The sequence below is a fragment of the Bufo bufo genome, chromosome 1 (genome assembly GCF_905171765.1).
Source record: "Bufo bufo chromosome 1, aBufBuf1.1, whole genome shotgun sequence".
Lineage (NCBI taxonomy): Eukaryota > Metazoa > Chordata > Amphibia > Anura > Bufonidae > Bufo > Bufo bufo.
Window position 1 is genome coordinate 435,914,998 of NC_053389.1, and position 20,881 is coordinate 435,935,878.

The window sequence follows — 20,881 nt, forward strand, 5'->3', positions numbered from 1 at the left end:
CAGTTCATCATATCCAGCATAGTTGGAAAGAGCCGGAGAACCACCAGGCCCCACTGACTATAAGAAAGCAGTATTTTTGTCTGGCTGAATGCTGGTACTACTGTCAGAAACAGGCCAGATCCCCACCATATCCCATTATAGTCAATGGGATCCAGCCATGGGCGTCCGCAGAAATTTTTACAGGGGAAGGGGGGGCATAATTTTATTGACATCCATGCTCTGCTTGTTTCTGAGAATGTAATGAAGGGGAGGGGCATATTCATTATCACAAAGTATAATAACGCATGAGCTGTGCAGTGGCGGATCCAGAGCCTGGTCTCCGGGGGGGCACTTCCAGATTATTTTCTGTCCGCCGCCACAAAACAATGGTGCTTATAGAACAGACTACACAGTGTAGCGGTATACTGTATATTGTGTGGCACAGTGTAGGCTATATGTGTATAACAAACATATTTCACATGAAAACTTACAATTACTTGAGTTGGCCCTTGGGGATCTCGGATGCCACTTCCACACTTTGGCTGGGGGGCTCGACGGAGCTGATGTTGTGTTTTATCCTAATGAGAAAGATTTCATAATAAGGATTTGGAAAAGGGGCAGAGGAATAGCCGAGCAGGGAGAGGCTGGTGCTGCTACAAGGGGGTCATACCATGGGGGAGTAATAAAGCCCACCATAATGCCCCCCCAGTAGAACTAATTCTCCTTATATTAGACAGTGCAAAAAATACCCCCTTGTAATGCCCCCAGTTGAGCTAATGTTCCCATAGTGCCACCATAATGTACCAGTATAAAATACCCCTATATAGTGCCCCCAGTAAATGCCACATAGTGCTCCTCTCCCCCCTTCCTCCTAGTGCCCCCATAATGTACCAGTATAAAATGCCCCTATATAGTGCCCCAGTAGATGTCCTCAGTGTCCCCCATAATTTGCAAGCATAAAATACCCCTTCTTAGTGCCCCCCGTAGATGACCCCATAGTATTCCTCTCCCCCTTCCCCATAGTACCCACCATAATGTGTCCCAGTATAAAATACTACTGTACAGAGCCCTCCATATAACATACCACTTCTTTGTAGCCTCGCCCTCAGTAGATGCCCCTATAGTGCCCACCAATAATGTGTTGGCAAGAAGTGCCCCCATAGTGCCCCCCAATAATGTGCCAGTAAGAAGTGACGCCATAGTGCAACCTAATAATGTGGCAGTAAAAAGTGCCCCCAATGATGCCCCCCCGGGCCCCAGCCTTAATGTCACATTTCTCCCCCTCCATGTCACGTGACCCATCATCACCCCCTTCTTTTTACATCACCCCCTTCGTGTCACATTATTTCTCCCCCCCTCCATCATGGCAGCACACTTCCCACCAGTGACCAGTGTCAGCAGCACATCTCCCCCCCCCCCCGGCACATTTCTCCCACTCCATCTCATGGGCCAGACCAGTGGCAGACATGGGATCCATCATCCACCATGTCATCATGATCCACCATCCACTTGTTGTTATGTTATCTTTCTTTTTCTTTGTACAATATAAATTCCTGTAATAACGTTAACTTACTTCTGTGACTGTTGGAATAGGAAACTTGGAACTTGATGTTGGAACCGTTACCAAACTTGGCTCAGGGTCAGTGACAGGCAGGCAGGCTCTACTCTGGGGGCGGAGCTCACTGGCAACATTACGTGAAGACGTGCCTGTGCTGTGCGGCAGCTGCGAGACTGCGGCACGCTCCAGCAGCCACTGTCTGCAGAGTCTAGAGACAGGCAGCGGAGCTCAGAGCGACCGCGGGCCCCGCCCCCTCCTCACTCTTTCAGGTCGGGCGTGCGCTTTCACTCAGTGCTGTTCTTAGGCTAGTTTCACACTTGCGGCAGGACGGATCCGACAGGCTGTTTACCATGTCGGATCCGTCCTGTGGCTGTTCGCCGTGCCCCCGCTCCGTCCCCATTGACTATAATGGGGATGGGGGCGGAGCTCCGGCGCAGCACGGCGGTGCACGGAGAAAGCCGCCGGACTAAAAAACCTGACATGCAGTAATTTTAGTCCGGCGGCCTTAAGCCGTGCACCGCCGTGCTGCGCCGGAGCTCCGCCCCCATCCCCATTATAGTCAATGGGGACGGAGCGGCGGCCCGGGGGCACGGCGAAACAGCCGCAGGACGGATCCGACATGGTGAACAGCCTGTCGGATCCGTCCTGCCGCAAGTGTGAAAATACCCTTAGTCGGCGGCCGGCCGCCCGCAACAAAATAGTAGTAACTTAAGTAGTACTGGGTTAGTTTGCGGCGAGCCGGGGGGGGCACTTGCCCCCCCCTGCGGACGCCCATGGATCCAGCAAGGAAAGGTATCTTCTTGGAAGATTTTAGCACTAGTTTGAAATGAGCCTAACATCTGTGATGCCAACCTCTACAAATTCACATTTTGACTCTAACCCATTTATCTTTCTATAGGTAAAAGTGTGGTTTCAGAATAGAAGGACAAAACACAAACGTCAGAAATTAGAAGAGGAATGTCCAGAATCTCAACAGAAAAGAAAAAGCAGCCAGCATATCAACAGATGGAGAGTGGCAACAAGTCAGGGCAGTCCCAAGGACATTGATGTCACATCAGATGACTGAAATCCCTCGTGTAATAAACTGCATACCGTATGTCACATGAAGACGGACTATCATGTCACATGATCAGGTGTCATCTGCAGGAGACAGCCTCTGCCAGAACCGGCCTGGAGTATGGACTCTGGACAATGCACTTGGGTCAAAGTCTGTAATTTCACGTATTTTGCCTGGAATTTCTGGCCAATCATTTTTGTCCTAAAACTATCCAAAAAAAGTAACCACAGTGCAGAAATCCAGTGATATGTCTACACTTACAATCCATGAAAGCTGAACCAGATGGACACGACTGAGAAGTGTTAGGAGAGTATAGCAATAAGACAAAACTTTTACCTCAGGAAACCCTATTGTGTACTGGATAGAGCAAATGTAAATATATATTTAAACATGGAAGAAGTGGCCATATAAGAGGACAAATTCATATTAAACATGTGACGGTCTTACCAAGTTTATTTATTAAGGCGTGTACATATCCCTCAGGAATGCATTCTAAATATCTATTAAAATACAATGCCTAAAAAAAGCTAATGTTTGGTTACATTGTAGTTAGAAACCTCTCTCACTTGTACTATTCGCAGTTTTAGCAGTAAGTGATCTCCTCACCCTCACAATGCATAATTCCCCTATAGCTGTTAGTCTGTTCTTGGCTTACAAGGTGAATTTTAGTAGCCATGGTCAAAACAATAATTGCACTTTTTTATCTATCAAGTGTGACAACATGTCTCCTTTTCATGGAAATTAATAAAATTTCAAACCTACATCCATGTTACTAGATTCCATCCATAGCAGTAGGGAATGAGTCATCAGAAAATGACCTATTATTTAAATGAAGGGGGTAATTTATCAAACTGGTGTAAAGTAGAACTGGCTTAGTTGCCCATAGCAACCAATCAGATTCTACCTTTCATTTTCCAAAGGAGCTGTCCACAAAGAAAGGTGGAATCTGATTGGTTGCTATGGGCAACTAAGCCAGTTCTACTTTACACCAGTTTGATAAATGACCCCTTAAGTTTTTATGTTAAACATAATTTCTAAGAATTTTTGGTAATGTTATTTACGGTATTTTTCATGGCACCATGTTTTAAAAAATCTTAAAATCCTGCTGTTTTCATAATTGCAACTAAGTTAAAGGGGTTGCCCGAGTTAATAAAAAAGCAGGGAAGCCATTAAAATAAAAAATAAAAAATCTTCTACACATCGCCCCAAACCCCTGTATTCCATTGCTGCTGCTTTGATCCTCCTTACTGCTGCATACCACACATGACTGCTGCAGCCGATCACTGGCCTCAGGGGTATACAGCACAAGACAGCTGAGGCCAGGGATTGGCTGCAGTAATCACATGCTGTATACAGGTTTGTGGCTGCAGCAATCTAGAAAACGTAGCTCATCAGAGAAGGCGGAAGGGCAACACTGGAAAGAGGGAGTTCTTAATGATCAGTATACATTTTTTACTATTATTGTAATAGTTTCCCTGCCTGTGAGGCATGAAAGACCTATAAGCCAGTAGACTATGTGGTATCACTAGCACTGCTCCTCATCCACACAGACATTGCATTAGATATATACAATTTTAAAAATAAAGGGCACAGTGTTCCTATAAGCTGCAACCTCTGCCTGATCACATTATGTAATAGTGCTTCTCCTATTGGTCAACAGCTTTGTGTTTATTCATTGGTCTTGACTATAAACCCTCAGATTGGTTCCTACAAATTAACTGGCTGCCGTCCTCACCAATCTATGCCAATAGTGAGGAGGACACTCTTTTTTACTCCCCCTCATCTGACTGGAGGTTTCTCCCTGTGTTGTTGGAGCTCACCTCTGGGTCTCCATGGTGGTCACCAAGTATCTCTGTATCTGTATAATTTATACCACAATGTCTTTCCTGGCTTAGAATGTGGCCTTTGTGCAGCCCTGAACTGCAGCCATGGGGAAGTGTCGGCTAGGGGCAATATTAAAGGGGTTGTCCAAGCTTAAAATATGGAAAAAGGCAGAGAAGGTGCTAGAAGTTCTAAAGGAAGTTAAGCCCCCTTTGCTCCAGTGCCACCGTTCTGCTCTTTCCCAGCTCTGCAGCTATGATATCATGTTCTGACATCCCATATACCATACGTGACCTCTGCAGCTAATCACTGGTCTCGGCAGTATATGGCACAAGACTGCCAAGGCCAGTGTGTCACGGTCATATTGTTGTTTGACCATGATGCGGTTGCCGTGCAGACTGGTTGCCAGGGGCAACGTGTAGTTTGTGGTTTGCACGTGCACTTCCCCTTTAAGGTGTGCCTCCCTGCTGTTTGGTGAGGCCACATGCTTGATATAAATCTGTGGCTTGCTGTCTGGGGGCAGTGGTACTACAGCCTTGCTTGGTGTTAGAGCTTTTCTCTTTGCCTGGGTGTTCTGCCCAGTCCTTCAGGGCCACCCTATGGAACATACTGTCACGGTGGGGAGTGGGGAAAAACCCCACCGTACTATGTCAGGTATAAAGGAGAAGCAGCTAGGCTCCTTGTTTGGCCCTTCGGAAGAGGGCCCAGCATGTGTCTCCTGCCATTTTCTGGTGCACATGCTTATCCTCCGGAGGGAGGGTGAAAAGTGAGACGCTGTTAACAGTGCGGTTCCCTGTGACAGTTGGTTGCAGTTGGTGTGAACAGTCACTGGTGTTTGCGTCTCTCCTCGTCCATTTCTTAGTGGTTCTGTTGCTGGTGTTGTGTGCTGGCTGCATTCCTGTGGAGTACTGGCTGTGTTCTGGTTGGGGAATGCTTGCTTGCAGCGACCTTGTGTGAACTGGGTATGAGGTGGACGCAGCGTTCAGTGCGGTCTCTCCGTGCTGTTTGGTGGCTGGCGCCCTGGTTTCTGTGTGTTGCTCCAGGGGCTGGCAGCAGTTCTGGGGAGACTCCCTTGCACTGACGCTGATTATGCTGGAAAGAACAGGTCTTCTCTCCCCTGCTCCTATGTGAGGGATTATCAGGGCGACTCAAGGCCAAAGGTATCCTGGTATGAGCTGTCCTACCATCCAGGTCCGCTCATACGGTGAGGAGTTAGGGTGAGGATTAGGGACGCTTTAGGAGGTTACCTGTCCCTGATTCCGGCGTCCTGGCCTAGCTGCTTCTCCTTTATACCTGACATTGTACGGTGGGGGTTTTTCCCCACTCCCCACCGTGACACAGTGATTAGCTGCAGTGCTCACATGCAGTCTTGTAAATAAAGCTGGCCAGGGGGATTGGAGCAGCGGTGCTAGAGAAGAAGGGGTTTGAACTGGTGAATATAACACCTTTCCTTGCAAAAAACCTACACAAAATCCCAATACAGGGAAAAAAAAGTAAAAATGACCCACTTATAAAAAAATATCAAAATGTTATTATTCAGCTCTGTACCATATATTTTAAAACCGCAGTATACATAACTACCAACGAACAAAGTTAGAAATTCCCACCTAATATAACTGAAATAACATACTCCTGATATACACCACACACCCTCCTAAACAGATAGTACATCATAATCCAAAGATAAGGGAGGGAACGGATGAAGAGAGATGGAAATGGCCACTGTACTGCACGTCAACGTGCAGACACTATTATGAGGAATCAGAAAAATATTATTAACGGGTCAACAGAGACCCCAGATCAATACAATAGTATACTAACCACATCAATTGTGTCAGCACTAAACCCTACATAAAATACATCACCTTCTGACAGCTTATCGAAGTGAAACGTGTGTTGAGGTGTGCTAGACTACTAGGCCGAAAGCCCCTCAAAACATTTCCAAGGGTTTTGAAATGGGCTTTTATGGCTATATGTACAATGCTTGAATTTACAGCAGTACTGTTCGTGTATCGTGTGGTGCTGGTCATTATAATGATGCACTATTTCTATGCTTAATTGTTTGCTACTTAGTAGTGTTGAGCGAACTTCTGTTTTAAGTTCGGCGTCTAAAGTTCGGCTTCCGGTTAGCGGAGGATCCCGATATGGATTCCGAATTCCGTTGTGGTCCGTGGTACCACGGACCACAACGGAATTCGGAATCCATATCGGGATCCTCCGCTAACCGGAAGCCGAACTTTAGACGCCGAACTTAAAACAGAAGTTCGCTCAACACTACTACTTAGTGATCTCTTGGCACGGTAGACACATGATGAATTTTAGAAAGGGTCTAGTGCTGACACAGTATATCATATATACCGTATATGGGGTCTCTGTTCTCACATTATTAATACTTTTCTGAGTCCTCATCATAGTTCCAAAACTTTGACTTGTGGCCATTTTATTCCCTCTTCATCTGTTTCTTCCCTTATATTTGGATTATGATGTACTATCCTTTTGTGGGGTCTGCAGTCTATATTAGTAGGATGTTATTTTGGTATTATGAGGTGATGATTTTCTCACTATTCATTGGTGATTATGCATACTGTGGTTTTAAAATATGTTACAGAGCTGATTAATAAAATGTTGATATATATATATATATATAAGTGGTTAATTTTTCCTCTTTCCCCAGTATTGGGAATTTGTTTAGGTTGTTTGCAGTATATTTGGGTGTTATTTACTATGGTTTGAGGTGATTTTGTAGGTCAATATGTTACATATATTGTCACCTATTGGCTAAACTTGCACCTCACCCCGTGTCAAAGCCTCTAGAGCAAATTCCATCATATTTGATGGGAAAAATAGAACTATTGTTCCAGCCAAAAAGACAGACACCAGTGTGGAACTCAACGGTATCCCTTGTGTGAAGTATACAAATATGGGTCGAGGTTTCTGTTATATATGAAATCCACAATGCACATGTGAACAGAGCCTGATGCAAGTAATGTTGAGAGCTCAAAGCCTCATTTTAGCTGATTCCTCATGCATCTGTACCAAAAAAGCCCTCAGAATGATATGAACGCAGGTGGTGTGAAGGGCAGTCAGGGACACTGAGTGATAAAAGGTCCTCTTTATTGAAAACAACTTCTAGGTTTACAACATTGCATAGGCAGGAATATGGCAATGACTGCTTCACATTGACTAACACATCATCATCAAGTGGAGCCACCTATGCTATCAATGCCAACATTTTTTGAATGTACATGGTTCCTTCAAGTTACATTTGCCTCAGGTTATAATATTTTTTAAAATACAATGGGTCTTTTCTGGACTAGGATAACTTAGAGGCCCCTTTACACAAACTGAACCAGAGGCAATTTCCTAGGAACGCTCCTTCCCGATAATTGCCCAGTGTAAAGTTGCACTGATCACTTCATGAATGAGCGAATGCTAGTCCATTAGGTGAAAGCATTGGCGGACACCAAATTCATCATTTCTGGGCAACATAGCTTCTGTGTAAACAAGGATCTCCTATCAAGAAAAAAAATCTGAATAGGGACAAGTAATCACAGTAGCAATCACTTGTCCCCATACAGAAGAGATGTTTGCTACATCTAAATTATTGGGAATAAAACAATTGTACTCAATAATTGTGTTCTGAATGGGTCTTAAATTGGGTTGTCTGGGAGTAAAATATTGATAACCTATCCTCACTATAGGTCAACATTATCTTATCGGCAGGGGTGCTGGGCTGGACCCGGACCGCAACACAAAGCACAGCTGTTATACAAAGTACAGTGCTGTGGTTGGTAAGCTGTAAGGCGACTGACAGCCGAGTGTCAGACCCCCCACCACCACCGATAAGACATGGTTGACCTATCCTGAGGATATCAATATCGAGCTCCTGGCACACCTATTTAAGGGTCCTATGACACAGCATATAGAGCAGGCAATTGTTGGGAGCATTCCCTCCCGTCAATCGCCTTCTCACTAGAGAAGACTGCTGCTATTACATGCAGCGATCTCCTCCTCAGTATAGGGACGAGCAATCGCTAATGCATTGCTTGTCCCTATACTGTCTCATTGTTTGCCAAAAAGCAGAGCGCCAATTACGCAACACGATCTGTCACCGGCAAACCAGTATTTTTTAACATGTTAAATGATCCCGTTTGCTTGTTCATCTGGTAATCGGCAGCAGAATTACATTGCCAGATGATCGCTAACAAGTCTTCATATGAATGCTCGTTAGCGATCATCTTAACAATAATCTGCCCATGTATCTACACAATGCCATATTAACTGAGACCTGTATTAGCGGGACGATACCATTACATTTTGTCTCACATACTAGCAGCTTATATGTGAAAATTCAATGTATTTCTTCAAAAAAGGGGTGGATATTTTCTGGTTATCATTTTATTAGTAACTCCTTTCTTTTGACTTTTAGCACAGCAAACAGCCTTGCTTGATTTTCTCTCTCAGACCGTTCATTGCAGCCAGAAAGGAAAGGGAGATGAGTGACTTAAAGGGAATCTGTCATCAGTTTTCTGCTGCTAGGTTCTAACAGCTGCAGCGGATGCCAATGAGTCCTCATATTCATGAACTCACAGCTCTCTCTGCCCACCTGCCTCTGACAGTTTTTTCCCATATGAATCAGTAGCAGGTGGGCGTGAGAGCCGCAAACTCATGAATATGGGGACTCATTCGGCATGTGCTGAGCTGTTCAATACAAGAGTTTAGCCAAACCACTGGGTCAATTAAAGAAAATGACCCAGCATTTTGCTAAGGAGACCTGTCACTAGTTTATGTTGCCCTTAGTTAGGACACCATAAAACTGGTGACAGATTCCCTTTAATTAGAGAATCACACACCACACTGATCAGTGCAATGCCCTTCTGTGGGCCTATCAAGAGAGCAATATTATTCCATTTCTACTAATCTACTATAAGGCCGCTTTCACCATGTTTGGTCAGTGTTTCATCACTGATTTCCATCAGTGATTGTGAGCCAAAACCAGGTGTGGGTCAGAAACACAGAACAGGTGCAAATTGTTCCATTATACCTTATTTCTATGTAGGCTCCACTCCTGGCTTTCGAATCACTGATCAAACTCTGACCAAACAATGTGTGAAAGCAGCCTTATACCAACTAATAACATCTTCTCCTCACAGCAGTAGTAAACTGACAATGCCTTACCTATTTACAAAGTCGGGTCACATTATTATGACCACCAGTAACCGCTGTGTGCAGCATGGACAGCAGCTAGACAGGCTGGAAGGGTCTCAGTAAGGTCCTGGTAGGTTGTCAGTGGTATCTGGAGCCATGCTGACCGCAGCAGTAGGGGAGGATCCATGTGATTAAGATGTTATGGGCCCTATTACACAGACTAAGGATTGGGGCAATAATTGGGAATGTGAGGTGGGGCCAGCACATTCCACAGATGCTCAATAAAAATTACATATGGGGTATTTGGGGGGCCAAGATACAAGATGCAGCAAATTTATTAAGAGTTGCTTAAGGGTAGAGTTGCACCAATTTTTGTAAATCTATTGAGCTTGTTTCTCAAATCATTCCTGAACAATTTTGGCAGGGTGGCAGGACGCATTATCCTTCTGTAAGAGTCCACCGCCATTAGGGAATACTGTGGGAACGAAAGGGTGTACTTGGTCTGCAACAATATTTAGTTTTGATAAATGTCAAAGTAACATCCACATGGGTGACAGCAGAACATCGCCTGCAGCATCACACTGCCTTAGTCAGCTTGCCTACTCCCAAAAATGCCTCCTGGTGCCATCTTTTTCCCAGGTAAACAATGCACCCAGCTGTTCACATGATGTAAAAAAAAAAAAAAAGATTCATCAGACCAGGCCACCTTCTTCCATTGCACCATGGTTCTGATGCTCGTGTGTTAGGCCTCTTGCACACAATCGTATGTATTTTGCGGTCCGCAAAAAATAGATCCACAAAAAATACGGATGACATCCGTGTTCATTCCGTATTTTGCGGAACGGAACAGCTGGCCCCTGATAGAACTGTCCTATTCTTGTCTATTTTTTGGCGTAACAGAAATACGGAAATGGAATGCACATGGAGTACCTTCCATTTTTTTTGTGGACCCATTGAAATGAATGGTTCCCTATACGGGCTGCAAAAAAAACGGAACAGACACGGAATGAAAATACGTTTGTGTGCAAGAGGCCTTAATTGTAGGCGTTTTTGGCATGGGCGGGTGAGCAATTCATATGCCAGCCTTAATCTGAAGATACAAGATGCCGCAAATTTATTAAAAGTTGCATAAGAGTAGAGTTGCACCAATTTCTGTAAATCTATAGCGGCATGTTCTTTATGCTAACCCTCACCCACTTTTCATGTCATAGGGAAAGAAAGAAAATGGCAAAAAGTTGAAAATGTTGGTGCAAAAAAATGTAGCTTGCACAAAGAAGTTACAACTTTTGTACAGTAGAAAACTTTATACACCCCCATAGACCATGAAGACACATTAAACATTTTATTCCGTTTGTGCAGGCCAAAATCAGGTTTGAATAAAAAAATGGAGGGAGTGGCGCAGGGGTTTTGTATTTGTCCCCCTGCTGGGGATGGGAGCAGCCCGGGCAACTGAACAAATGTGTCTAGTTGCGGGCACTTCAAAGGCAGAAGATCAAAAGATCCTCTGCCTGCTGGGGACTGCCGTCCAATCACCACGCTAGCCCACTTGCACTGCCTGCAGGATTGCTCGCACGCCTGCATGCAAGGCTGCTCGGGAGGGTGCCCCACTGGGTTTAAATAAGGCTTATTGCACACGAACGTGTGTGCTCCGTGGCCGTATTGCGGACCGCATTTGCATCACAGATGCGGACCCATCCACTTCAATGGGTCCGCAAATTTGGAGATGCGGAATGGTGCGGAACGGAAGCACGGAACGGAACCCTTCTGAAGTCCTTCTGTGGGGTTTCGTCCCATACTTCCGTTCCGCAAAAAGATAGAACACGTCCTATCTTTTTGCGGAACAGCCGGATCGCGAACCCATTAAAGTGAATGGGTCCGCAATCTGCTGCGGCTGCCCCATGGTGGGTGTTCGTGCATTGCAGCACGGCCATGGGGCGCACACGTTCGTGTGCAAGAGGCCTAACCCGACAGTGGAGCACTTGGCAGTTTAGGTGAGCGGCCCCTGCAGAGAGTCATCCCCTGGGCAACGAGCAATCCCCTGGGACAATGAGCAACCCCTGGAAAACGAGCATAATCCTTGGCTGAGTAATCCTTTCCCTTAGGCCTCTTGCACACGAACGTATTTTATTTCCGTTTCCATTCCATTTTTGCAGTTTCCGTTTGCGGTCCGTATGCGGAACCATTCATTTCAATGGTTCCGCCAAAAAAAACAACGGAATGTACTTCGTGTGCACTCTGTTTCTGTATTTCCGTATATCCATTCCGCTAAACGATAGAACTTGTCCTATTATTGTCTGCATAACGGACAAGGATAGGACTGTTCTATTAGGGGCCAGCTGTTCTATTAGGGGCCAGCATCCATTAATTAACCTCTTCCCTACCTCAGTTAACCCCTTCCTTGCCCCTATCATTTAGTACTTGTTACTCTCATTCCACAAGAACTAGCTGGCTAACCCTTTCCTTGCTAGCTACTTGACCATTTCCTTGTCAAGACCTAGCTGGTTAACCTTTTTCGACTCCATATTACAGTAGGGACGGTTGGTACTAGGTGGGGGGAGAGACCGCTGGTGTGTGTTTGTGTGGGTAGAGTAATATTTAGAGGGTGTGTTATTTTATAGTGTGTTATAGTGTGTAGATGCAGCTTCATATTTATATACATATATTTATATAAATATATATTATCATCATCAGCATATTGGTATATATATATACAGATGTAGCCGAGCTAAACTTGATGGTTAAACGATGCCGAGAAAACGTTAGCAGAGCGCTAATAGGGAGGCAGAGTTAGTCCTAAGTCCTTTTACAGTCATCAATATCTGATCAGTGCTTGAAGAGGGCCCCTTCCTCTTCATTACACTACACGTTGTCTCCCTTGCAGTGGTGGTATAGTATAATTACAAGTACTTGATCCATTTAGTACTTGTAATTGCTCTCGCAAGATGACGGGCAGTGTAATGAAGAAGAAGCAGCGCTTGCATGAAACGCCAGCTCCTCTTTAAACAGCTGATTGCCAGTGGTGCTGGGTGTTGGACCCCTGCCCATCAGAAGCTGATGACCTATCCTGTGGATAAGTCATCAATATAAAAACCCCAACAACAACCCCTGTATACACATAAAGGTGGATTTACGCAGCCCAATATTCAGGCAGGTTTTGGGAACGAATGTTCTTGCGAAAGCTCGTCTAAAGGTGCCAAAGATCACCTGATGAACTAGCAAAACTTTTTTTCATCAGGTGAAACTGTCGTTACTGCAGGCAAGTAAATTATTGTTTCTGGGCAGCAGATTGTGGTGTCTAAACAGCACTCTGCTACTCCGAAACAAGTGCTGCTCTATGAGGACAAGCAATGAAACATTGCATGATGTTGGATAAATTTGGTGCATCTTTAAACCTAAGACCTCTTTCAGACAAACATGTCCTGTGTGGAAATCCTTCTCTGTGTGTGAGCGTGATTTCATGTTATGGACTGTGCTGGTTTCACAGGATTGCATGGCATTATAATGATTTATAATGCTGTGTGTCGCTGCAGGACCTTACTTCTACACAATTATGCTGACATAATGCTGTCAATATAAGGGCTCATGCACACGAACATATTTTTTGCTGCATCTGATCCTCATTTTTTGCATATCTAATGCGGACCCATTCACTGTCTGCATCTATATGTCCATTGCGAGGGTCCCTCAAAAAAATAGAACATGTCCTATTCTTGTCCGCATTAAAGGATTGGACTGTTCTAATATGGGCTGGATGCTCCGGTATCCATGTTTTGCGGATATGCAATTGGTGGACCACAAAAACGGCTACGGCCATGTGCATGAACCCTAATTCAGTAGATACAGGTCATGCAGAGAAACGCAGGATAATAAATCATAATAAGGGCTCATGCACACGGCCGTAGCCATTTTTATGTTCCGCAAATTGTTGGAGTGAAACTGATTCAAAACTGGAGAGAGTGGTGTAAAAGCACAAAGTAGGTCATTTACAAACATTTTTATGCCAAAAATGTCAGCCAGAAAGATGCCCTCCAAGTACATGCCAACTGGCGCATCCCCCTTTTTGCACCATGGGCGTGTTTGACAGTGTGGCGGGCGCCGAGCTGGGGTCGGAACTTTGGCGCTGACAGATTTACCAAAATTTATATCTAGAATCAGGTATAAATGTTGGTAAAAAAAATAACCCACTTGGAATAAATCTGAATGGCACACACTATATCTGGAGCATAGTAAAAAATTATATATATTTATTAAAAATAAGTACCGGTATTTAAAATATGAATAAAAAATACATTAAAAAAATAATTAAAATATGAATAAAAAAAATTGTGTAAAATACAGTCCTACAAATGAAATAACTCCTTTAAATAATTAACTCGCAGTGTAAATGATTCTATGTAGCAGGAAAAATAGGACCACTGGTGTGGGATAAACTATAAATGCCAATATAGACAAATATAAAAATGGATCTGCGGTGAGCCGCTATATTAAACTCTTTCGTTAAAAAAATAACCCAGCCAGGGGTTGGTCTAACTTTCCCGCCGGGCTCACAGACTGTTGAAGGTGCGCCTAATTTATGACGAAGTACACACCTCATCATAACATAGTAACATAGTTTATAAGGCTGAAAAAAGACATCTGGCCATCCAGTTGTTAGGCCAAATGCACACGGCCGTGGAACACGGCCGTGAGCGGTCCATGGTATCCCGGCCTGGCATCCTGCTGAGAGCTGGAGCGCACCGCGTCATTGGTTGCTATGATGCCGTGCGCTTCATGCCGGCGCTGCACTACAGTAAACTCGTATGATCTATGCACACAGCCGTTGGGTCCGCAATTCCGGAGATGCGGAACGGAGTCACGGAACGGAACACCGAAAGCACTACGGAGTGCTTCCGTGGTGTTTCTTTCCGTTGTTCCACGCGGTGCGGACAGGCCACAGACCTGTTTAAGTTGAATGGGTCCAACCTGCTGCACGGATGTTGTCCGTGGATTGGGGACCGCAATTGCGGTCCCCAATGCACGGAACGGCCGCAAAACGGCCGTGTGCATGCGGCCTTGCCCAGTGTTTTACCATTTAGTATATACTGGTGACTTGCATTATTCCTTCCCATGTGCATAACCTTACATTTGTCAGTGTTAAACCTCATCTGCCACTTATCTGCCCAAGCCTCCAATCTATCCAGATCCCTCTGTAGTAGTATATTGTCCTCTTCCGTGTCAATTACTTTACACAGTTTAGTGTCATCTGCGAAAATTGATATTTTACTATGCAAGCCTTCTACAAGATCATTAATAAATAGATTGAAGAGAATAGGGCCCAATATTGACCCCTGCGGTACTCCACTAGTGACAGTGACCCAATCTGAGTATGTACCGTTAATAACCACCCTCTGTTTTCTATCATTGAGCCAGTTAGTTACCCACATACAGACGTTTTCTCCGAGTCCGAGCATTCTCATTTTATATACTAACCTTTTATGTGGTACAGTGTCAAATGCTTTGGAGAAATCCAGATACACGACATCCATTGATTCTCCGCTGTCAAGTCTAGAACTTACCTCCTCATAGAAACTGATTAAATTAGTTTGACATGACCGATCCCTCATGAAGCCATGCTGATAAATTAGACGCATATACCGCCAGCAAAGCCAGCACAAAAGGGGGGTAAGAGACCAGCATGAAAATCCAGTCTTTGTAAATGACACCCAAAATGTTTTGGCCGCAAACCAGGTCAAATGCCCTATTTTGCGACTTTTTAAGCCGGAACTCTGAAGTACAAAACTTAATAATTTTTCCTCCATATGCTTATCATAAAAACATTCAGATTTAGGCCTCATGCACACTACCGTGCTGTTTTTTGCGGACTGCAAACCGGGGATCTGCAAAAAACGGAAGCCACCCGTGTGCCTTCCGCAATTTGCATAACGGAACGGGCGGCCCATTGTAGACATGCCTATTCTTGTCCGCAAAACGGGCAAGAATAGGACATGCTATATTTTTTTTGCGGGGCCTCGGAATGGAGCAATGGATGCGGGCAGCACACGGAGTGCTGTCCGCATCTTTTGCGGCCCCATTGAAGTGAATGGGTCCGCACCCAAGCCGCAAAAACTGTGGCTCGGATGCGGACTCGAACAACGGTCGTGTGAATGAGGCCGAAAGGTAATTTTTATTTAGTCACAGAAATTTATGCAAGTCTGCAAAAAATTCTACCATATATGAATATACCCTTTAGCCTCATTCACATTTCCATGTCCATTCTATACCCGTGGAAAATCTGTCCGTGTTTCATCCGTGACTATGTCTATGAAGGATCCGTGTGTCTGTATTTTTTCCCTTCTTGTATCATAAGGTCAAGGTGCACGGCGGCACATAGGATTGATAACAGTAGTCCTACCGCTTAGTCGTCAAAATCCAGGGTGCAGTCTGTTTCCTGATGAAAACGGAGTAGTATTGCTCCAGTCGGAGCATTGGCTGCTGAAGGTGGCGGGGTCAGTGTAAGCCCTATTGTGGCCCTGTGTTATAATCCTCGGCTGTCCCTAATTGCTAAATAATAGGAGCAGCCTACCCACAGGGCACTCGTCCTTAAAAGGACGACCCCGTCAGGAACCTTTCCCTGTATACTGGCCCTGGTTGGCCCTAATCTGATCCCGCTCCCTACATGCACGTTTCATATTTGAAAAATCATCAGGGGAAGTTTAACTAGGATTTTAAAAGTATAGAATGGACGATCGGGTGATACCAGTTATAATACACCCCTATGATAGTCAGTTATGTGTATAAACAAATGGGGAAGGGAGTACTAAATAAAGCTCCTCGACCTCACATACGGGACATGAAGTTAGCCACGGGCAATAGATCGCTTTTACCTTTACCTTTTGGATTTTTGTTTGGGTGCCGCCGTGCACATTTGGTCTTTACTACCGCTGCCTTTGGTCTCATTATTTTGTATGATTCACTTATCAAGGGCCTATCTTTTTTTAATGTATTAGTAAAAGTTATGTTTTAATATAACAATTGATCACTACTTTATGTTCTTTGGTTTTAATCCGTAGTGACGTCTATAATTGACAAATGTGTTATTGTCTCCTCCTTGTATCATCCATATTCCACGGACACTGCTCAGCTAAAAATGATTTTCCAAAGCATCTCCTACTAATGGTCTGTAAAACACATCCATGTTGTGTCAATGCTTTTTCACGTACCCATAGACTTCAATGGGTGTGTTTTGTCCACATCAAAAGATCAAAGTAGTGCAAGTCTCCATGATAAAAACTAAGATGCGTGAACAAACACGTTGAAATCAATACATACGTGTGCTGTCTGTGGCTAATGTTGAGAGAACACATCCGTGAAAAATGGAAATATGAATGAGGCCTATCGCTAGTGCTAATGTGCTGTGCGACATGAAGACTACATTGTCATATTGCATCTAATCGCAATGTGATCGGGGATGAACCACAGTAGGAATTAGGGCTGCAGTAAACGATTATTTCAGTAATCGAGTATTCTACCGATTATTTTTCCGATTAATCGAGTACTCTAATAAGAAAAAATTAATTAATAGACTGTTTTCCTTTATAAAAACTCATCAGACCCCCTGCCATTAGTCCCCAACACCCTTCGTTCCCCACTGTGCGATCAGCCCAAGTGCCATGAGCTCCACTATCCCCCAGTGCCATGAGCTCCACTATCCCCCAGTGCCATGAGCTCCACTATCCCCCAGTGCCATCAGCTCCACTATCCCCCAGTGCCATCAGCTCCACTATCCCCCAGTGCCATCAGCTCTCCCCCACCCCAGTGCCATCAGCTCTCCCCCACCCCAGTGCCATCAGCTCTCCCCCACCCCAGTCCCATCAGCTCTCCCCCACCCCAGTGCCATCAGCTCTCCCCCACCCCAGTGCCATCAGCTCTCCCCCACCCAGTGCCATCATCTCCCCCTCCAATGCCACCAGCTCCCCCATGTCATCAGTTGCTCCTTCTCCCACTGCCATCAGCTCCTCCCCAATGCCACCAGCTCCCCCCACTGCCATCAGTTCTCCCACTCCCCCTCCTAGCCATCAGTGCCCAGCCGCAGCACCTGTGAACTAAAATGTCCTGACGATGTGTGTACGTCAGTATCCAAAGCAGCGTTGTGCGAGCAGGCGGGTGACCACGAAGTGTGAATAATAGCAAGCTCTTCACTCTGTGGTCACATGGCACAAACGAATCATCGATTCAATTCGATCGATTCGAGGATTTTTTTGGATCGAGTTAATCGATTAATTTGAGTAATCGTTTCAGCCCTAGTAGGAATGCTTGTCACGAAAATCTGCTTGTGTAAAGGTGCTGCCGATCACCCGATGAACGCGTAAAACTACTCCAGGGGCTAGAGTAGTTTCTGACGAGGTGCGCGCCTCATCATAAAAGGCGAAAAACCAGTCTTTGTAAAAGACCCCTACTGAATCTGTATGAAGATAGGTGACCTCCACTGACGAGCAGACAATTATCGGGTAGAAACGCTTCCTTCCCGACAACCAGGCCATGTAAACCCGCCTTTACTGATTATCACAGGAAATCTATACCATCCTTGCAAGACATCACTGCAAGACATTTTATCAGATAATACAGTGTGTGAACTTTATCTTCATTCATCTTGTCTTTACGCACCGAGAAAACTTGATGGTTCAGTTCAGAGAATCTGACCTGCTCTTTGTTCTTGAGAGCAGAGACAATTACCCCCCCCCCCCCAGAATGCTTTTAACATAAAGTCAGAAGGTAAAAAATGTGTCTGACCTGAAGCAATATAATAATTTTATTCTCTTTTTTATGTCTCTGTAACTTGCCTGCTTATGACACATGCCCAGGCCCTTCATTGCACTAAGGTGGTGTCTGCTAATCCTGCTCGGGCTGTCCAGAGTGACAATTCGTTTTCATCTGTCCACAGCTCGCTGACAAGAGGAAAATGCAGTCTTGCGTCCCCTCGGGAAAACAAATTATACATATATCCTTTTTTCTTAACTTCAAAGACTGACTCTTCCTACATTACCAAGTATTTCAACAATCTGTCTTTGGGGTGGAAGCTCCTCCAATTGCTGCTAATTCATTTGGGAGGACTGTGTCCACCTTAACGGCGTTAACTCTTTGTCTGCTCAGAGAAAGTGAAAAAGTGTTACTTGTCTTCAAGACCCAGTTACAAAAATAGAAGACGGGATTTATTAATACTCTGATAATGTAACCATTGTCATCATTGTCCTCCTGTACTCTGGATGGTCTGGATTACTTTGTGAAAAATAGGCATAAAGTAAAAAAAAAAACACTAGGACCACCTGCACATGTTGCGAAACATGTGCATTTTTTTCCCCCGAGCGGATTCTTGTGCAGAAAAAACGCAGCGTACAGTTCCAGCAAAAGGTATGAGATTGCACAAATGAGAAAATTGCGGAAATTGACCTGCATTGCAGATTTCAAAACCTGCACCATGTCAATTATGTTTGTGGTTTTAGCTGTGGATTTCCCCCTTTTCAAGGGAAGGGTGAGATCGGCGGCAAAACCGCATATAATCCGCACCAAAAAAAACTGTTAGACATTGTGGATTTTGGTGCGGATATGCTGCAAAAAACGTACATAAATCCCTGAAGCCACCTGCACATGATACAGATTATGCATGCATTTTCATGCAGAAAACTGCAGCATAGGGCCTCATGCACACAAACATTGTTTTGGTCCGCATCCGAGCCGCAGTTATTGCGGCTTGGATGCGGACCCATTCACTTCAATGTCCGCATCCGTTGCTCCGTTCCGTGGTCCGCAAATTTTTTTTAACCTGTCCTATTCTTGTCCGTTTTGCAGACAAGAATAGGCAGCTATATTTGCGGACCGCAAAACACACCGGTCGTGTGCATGAGGCCTAATACAGTACCAGCAAAGTGTAAGATCTGCAGCAAAACCACATCTAATCTGCACCAAAATCCATAATTAGAAAATGAAGATTTTGGTGTGGATATGGTTTAGAAACGCACATAAATCCGCATTAAAATTTGTGCAGATCTTATGTGCTTTCACCCACACTCGTGTACATGTGGCCCAAGGCCACTTTGACACACTCAGGGTTCAACACGATCTTTGTATGTTTAGCGGTTCGCAAATTGCGGATCTAAAAAACACGGGTACCAGCCGTGTGCATTCTGCATTTTGCAGAACGGAAAGGCCAGTCCTTAATAGAGCAGTCCTATCCTTGTCCATAATGCGGACAATAATAGGACATATCCTATTTTTTTGTGGAACGGCCATGAGGACATATGGACACTAAATGCACACGGAGTCAGTTCCGCTTTCTTTTTGCAGCCCCATTAAAGTTAATGGTTCCACCTACGGGCTGAAAAAAAAAGGAAGGGACATGGAAAATAAATACGTTCGTATTCCTGAGCGTTTGGTGTTGGTGTTGAGCTGAGTGTTTGGTCAGTGAAGGAAACATATGAAATGTGAAAAGTTGAGGAACCTCGTGCCAGCTCTCTCAGGCCCAAAATGCATTTACCGTACTTAAAATAAGTGAAGCCTAACATGATGTCAGGGTTAGCTAACATTGCTGCTTATGAAGTCATTATCATAACTTCTTTGCCTGTAGTGATTTTATCATAACTGCATTAAAGCCCCCAAAAAAAAAATTTTGTGACAGGTTTTTGCCCTTTTTTTTTGGTCATGCATTTTTGACATGTATATTTTTCTGGCTAGAGTATGCTGTGATTTTTAAAAAAAATGCCATGGACTTAGAAGTGAATAAAAACACCATCACAAAAATGTGCAGAAAATGTGTTCTGCATTTCATAATTTGCTGAATATAAGGTATCTGAAAAAAATAAAAATCAGGAGAAATGGCACAAAAAAATATCTGTGAAACCAGCCTACCGCCTTATTCACACATCGGTGAATCACGGACATGTGCTGTCCATGCTCTCCATGGACAGCATACATACCCATTGAATTTTAATGCGTGTATTCGCACATCCATGAATTTCCATGGTCCGTGCTGCTGTGGTTAATTTCACAGAAACATGACCTATTTTTGTACGTGTTCACGGATCCCTCACGCCAGTGTCTGACTGGGATGTCTAGGGCCCACCCCTAAAATTCATCCTGGGGGCCCACTCTACCGCTCCATGCAAGTATAACCTAACTTTCCGTCCATCGTAAATTGCAGTAACACACATGTTTTTTCAGTAGTAGCCTGCTGCCTAGATAGTGCCTCAGACTGGTCATTTCCTGGCGACCCTGTCAGTATCCTGCTGATGGTCTGCTGTCTTGGACTAGGGCTCTCATAGCTATTTGAGCCAGGAGCACAGACT

The 20,881-nt window shown here is 44.6% G+C and overlaps 1 protein-coding gene across 1 annotated transcript in view; it reads left to right on the plus strand.

The window, feature by feature from the left end:
- Window positions 1–3,322, plus strand: part of LOC120978618 (homeobox protein EMX1-like) — a 40,784-nt gene extending 37,462 nt beyond the window's left edge. Inside the window, exon 3 of the mRNA XM_040406876.1 lies at window positions 2,436–3,322. Within this exon, the coding sequence (XP_040262810.1) occupies window positions 2,436–2,603 (168 nt within the window). The 3' untranslated portion in view covers window positions 2,604–3,322. The remainder of the gene's footprint in view (window positions 1–2,435) is intronic.
- The last annotated feature ends 17,559 nt before the right edge of the window (window positions 3,323–20,881 follow it).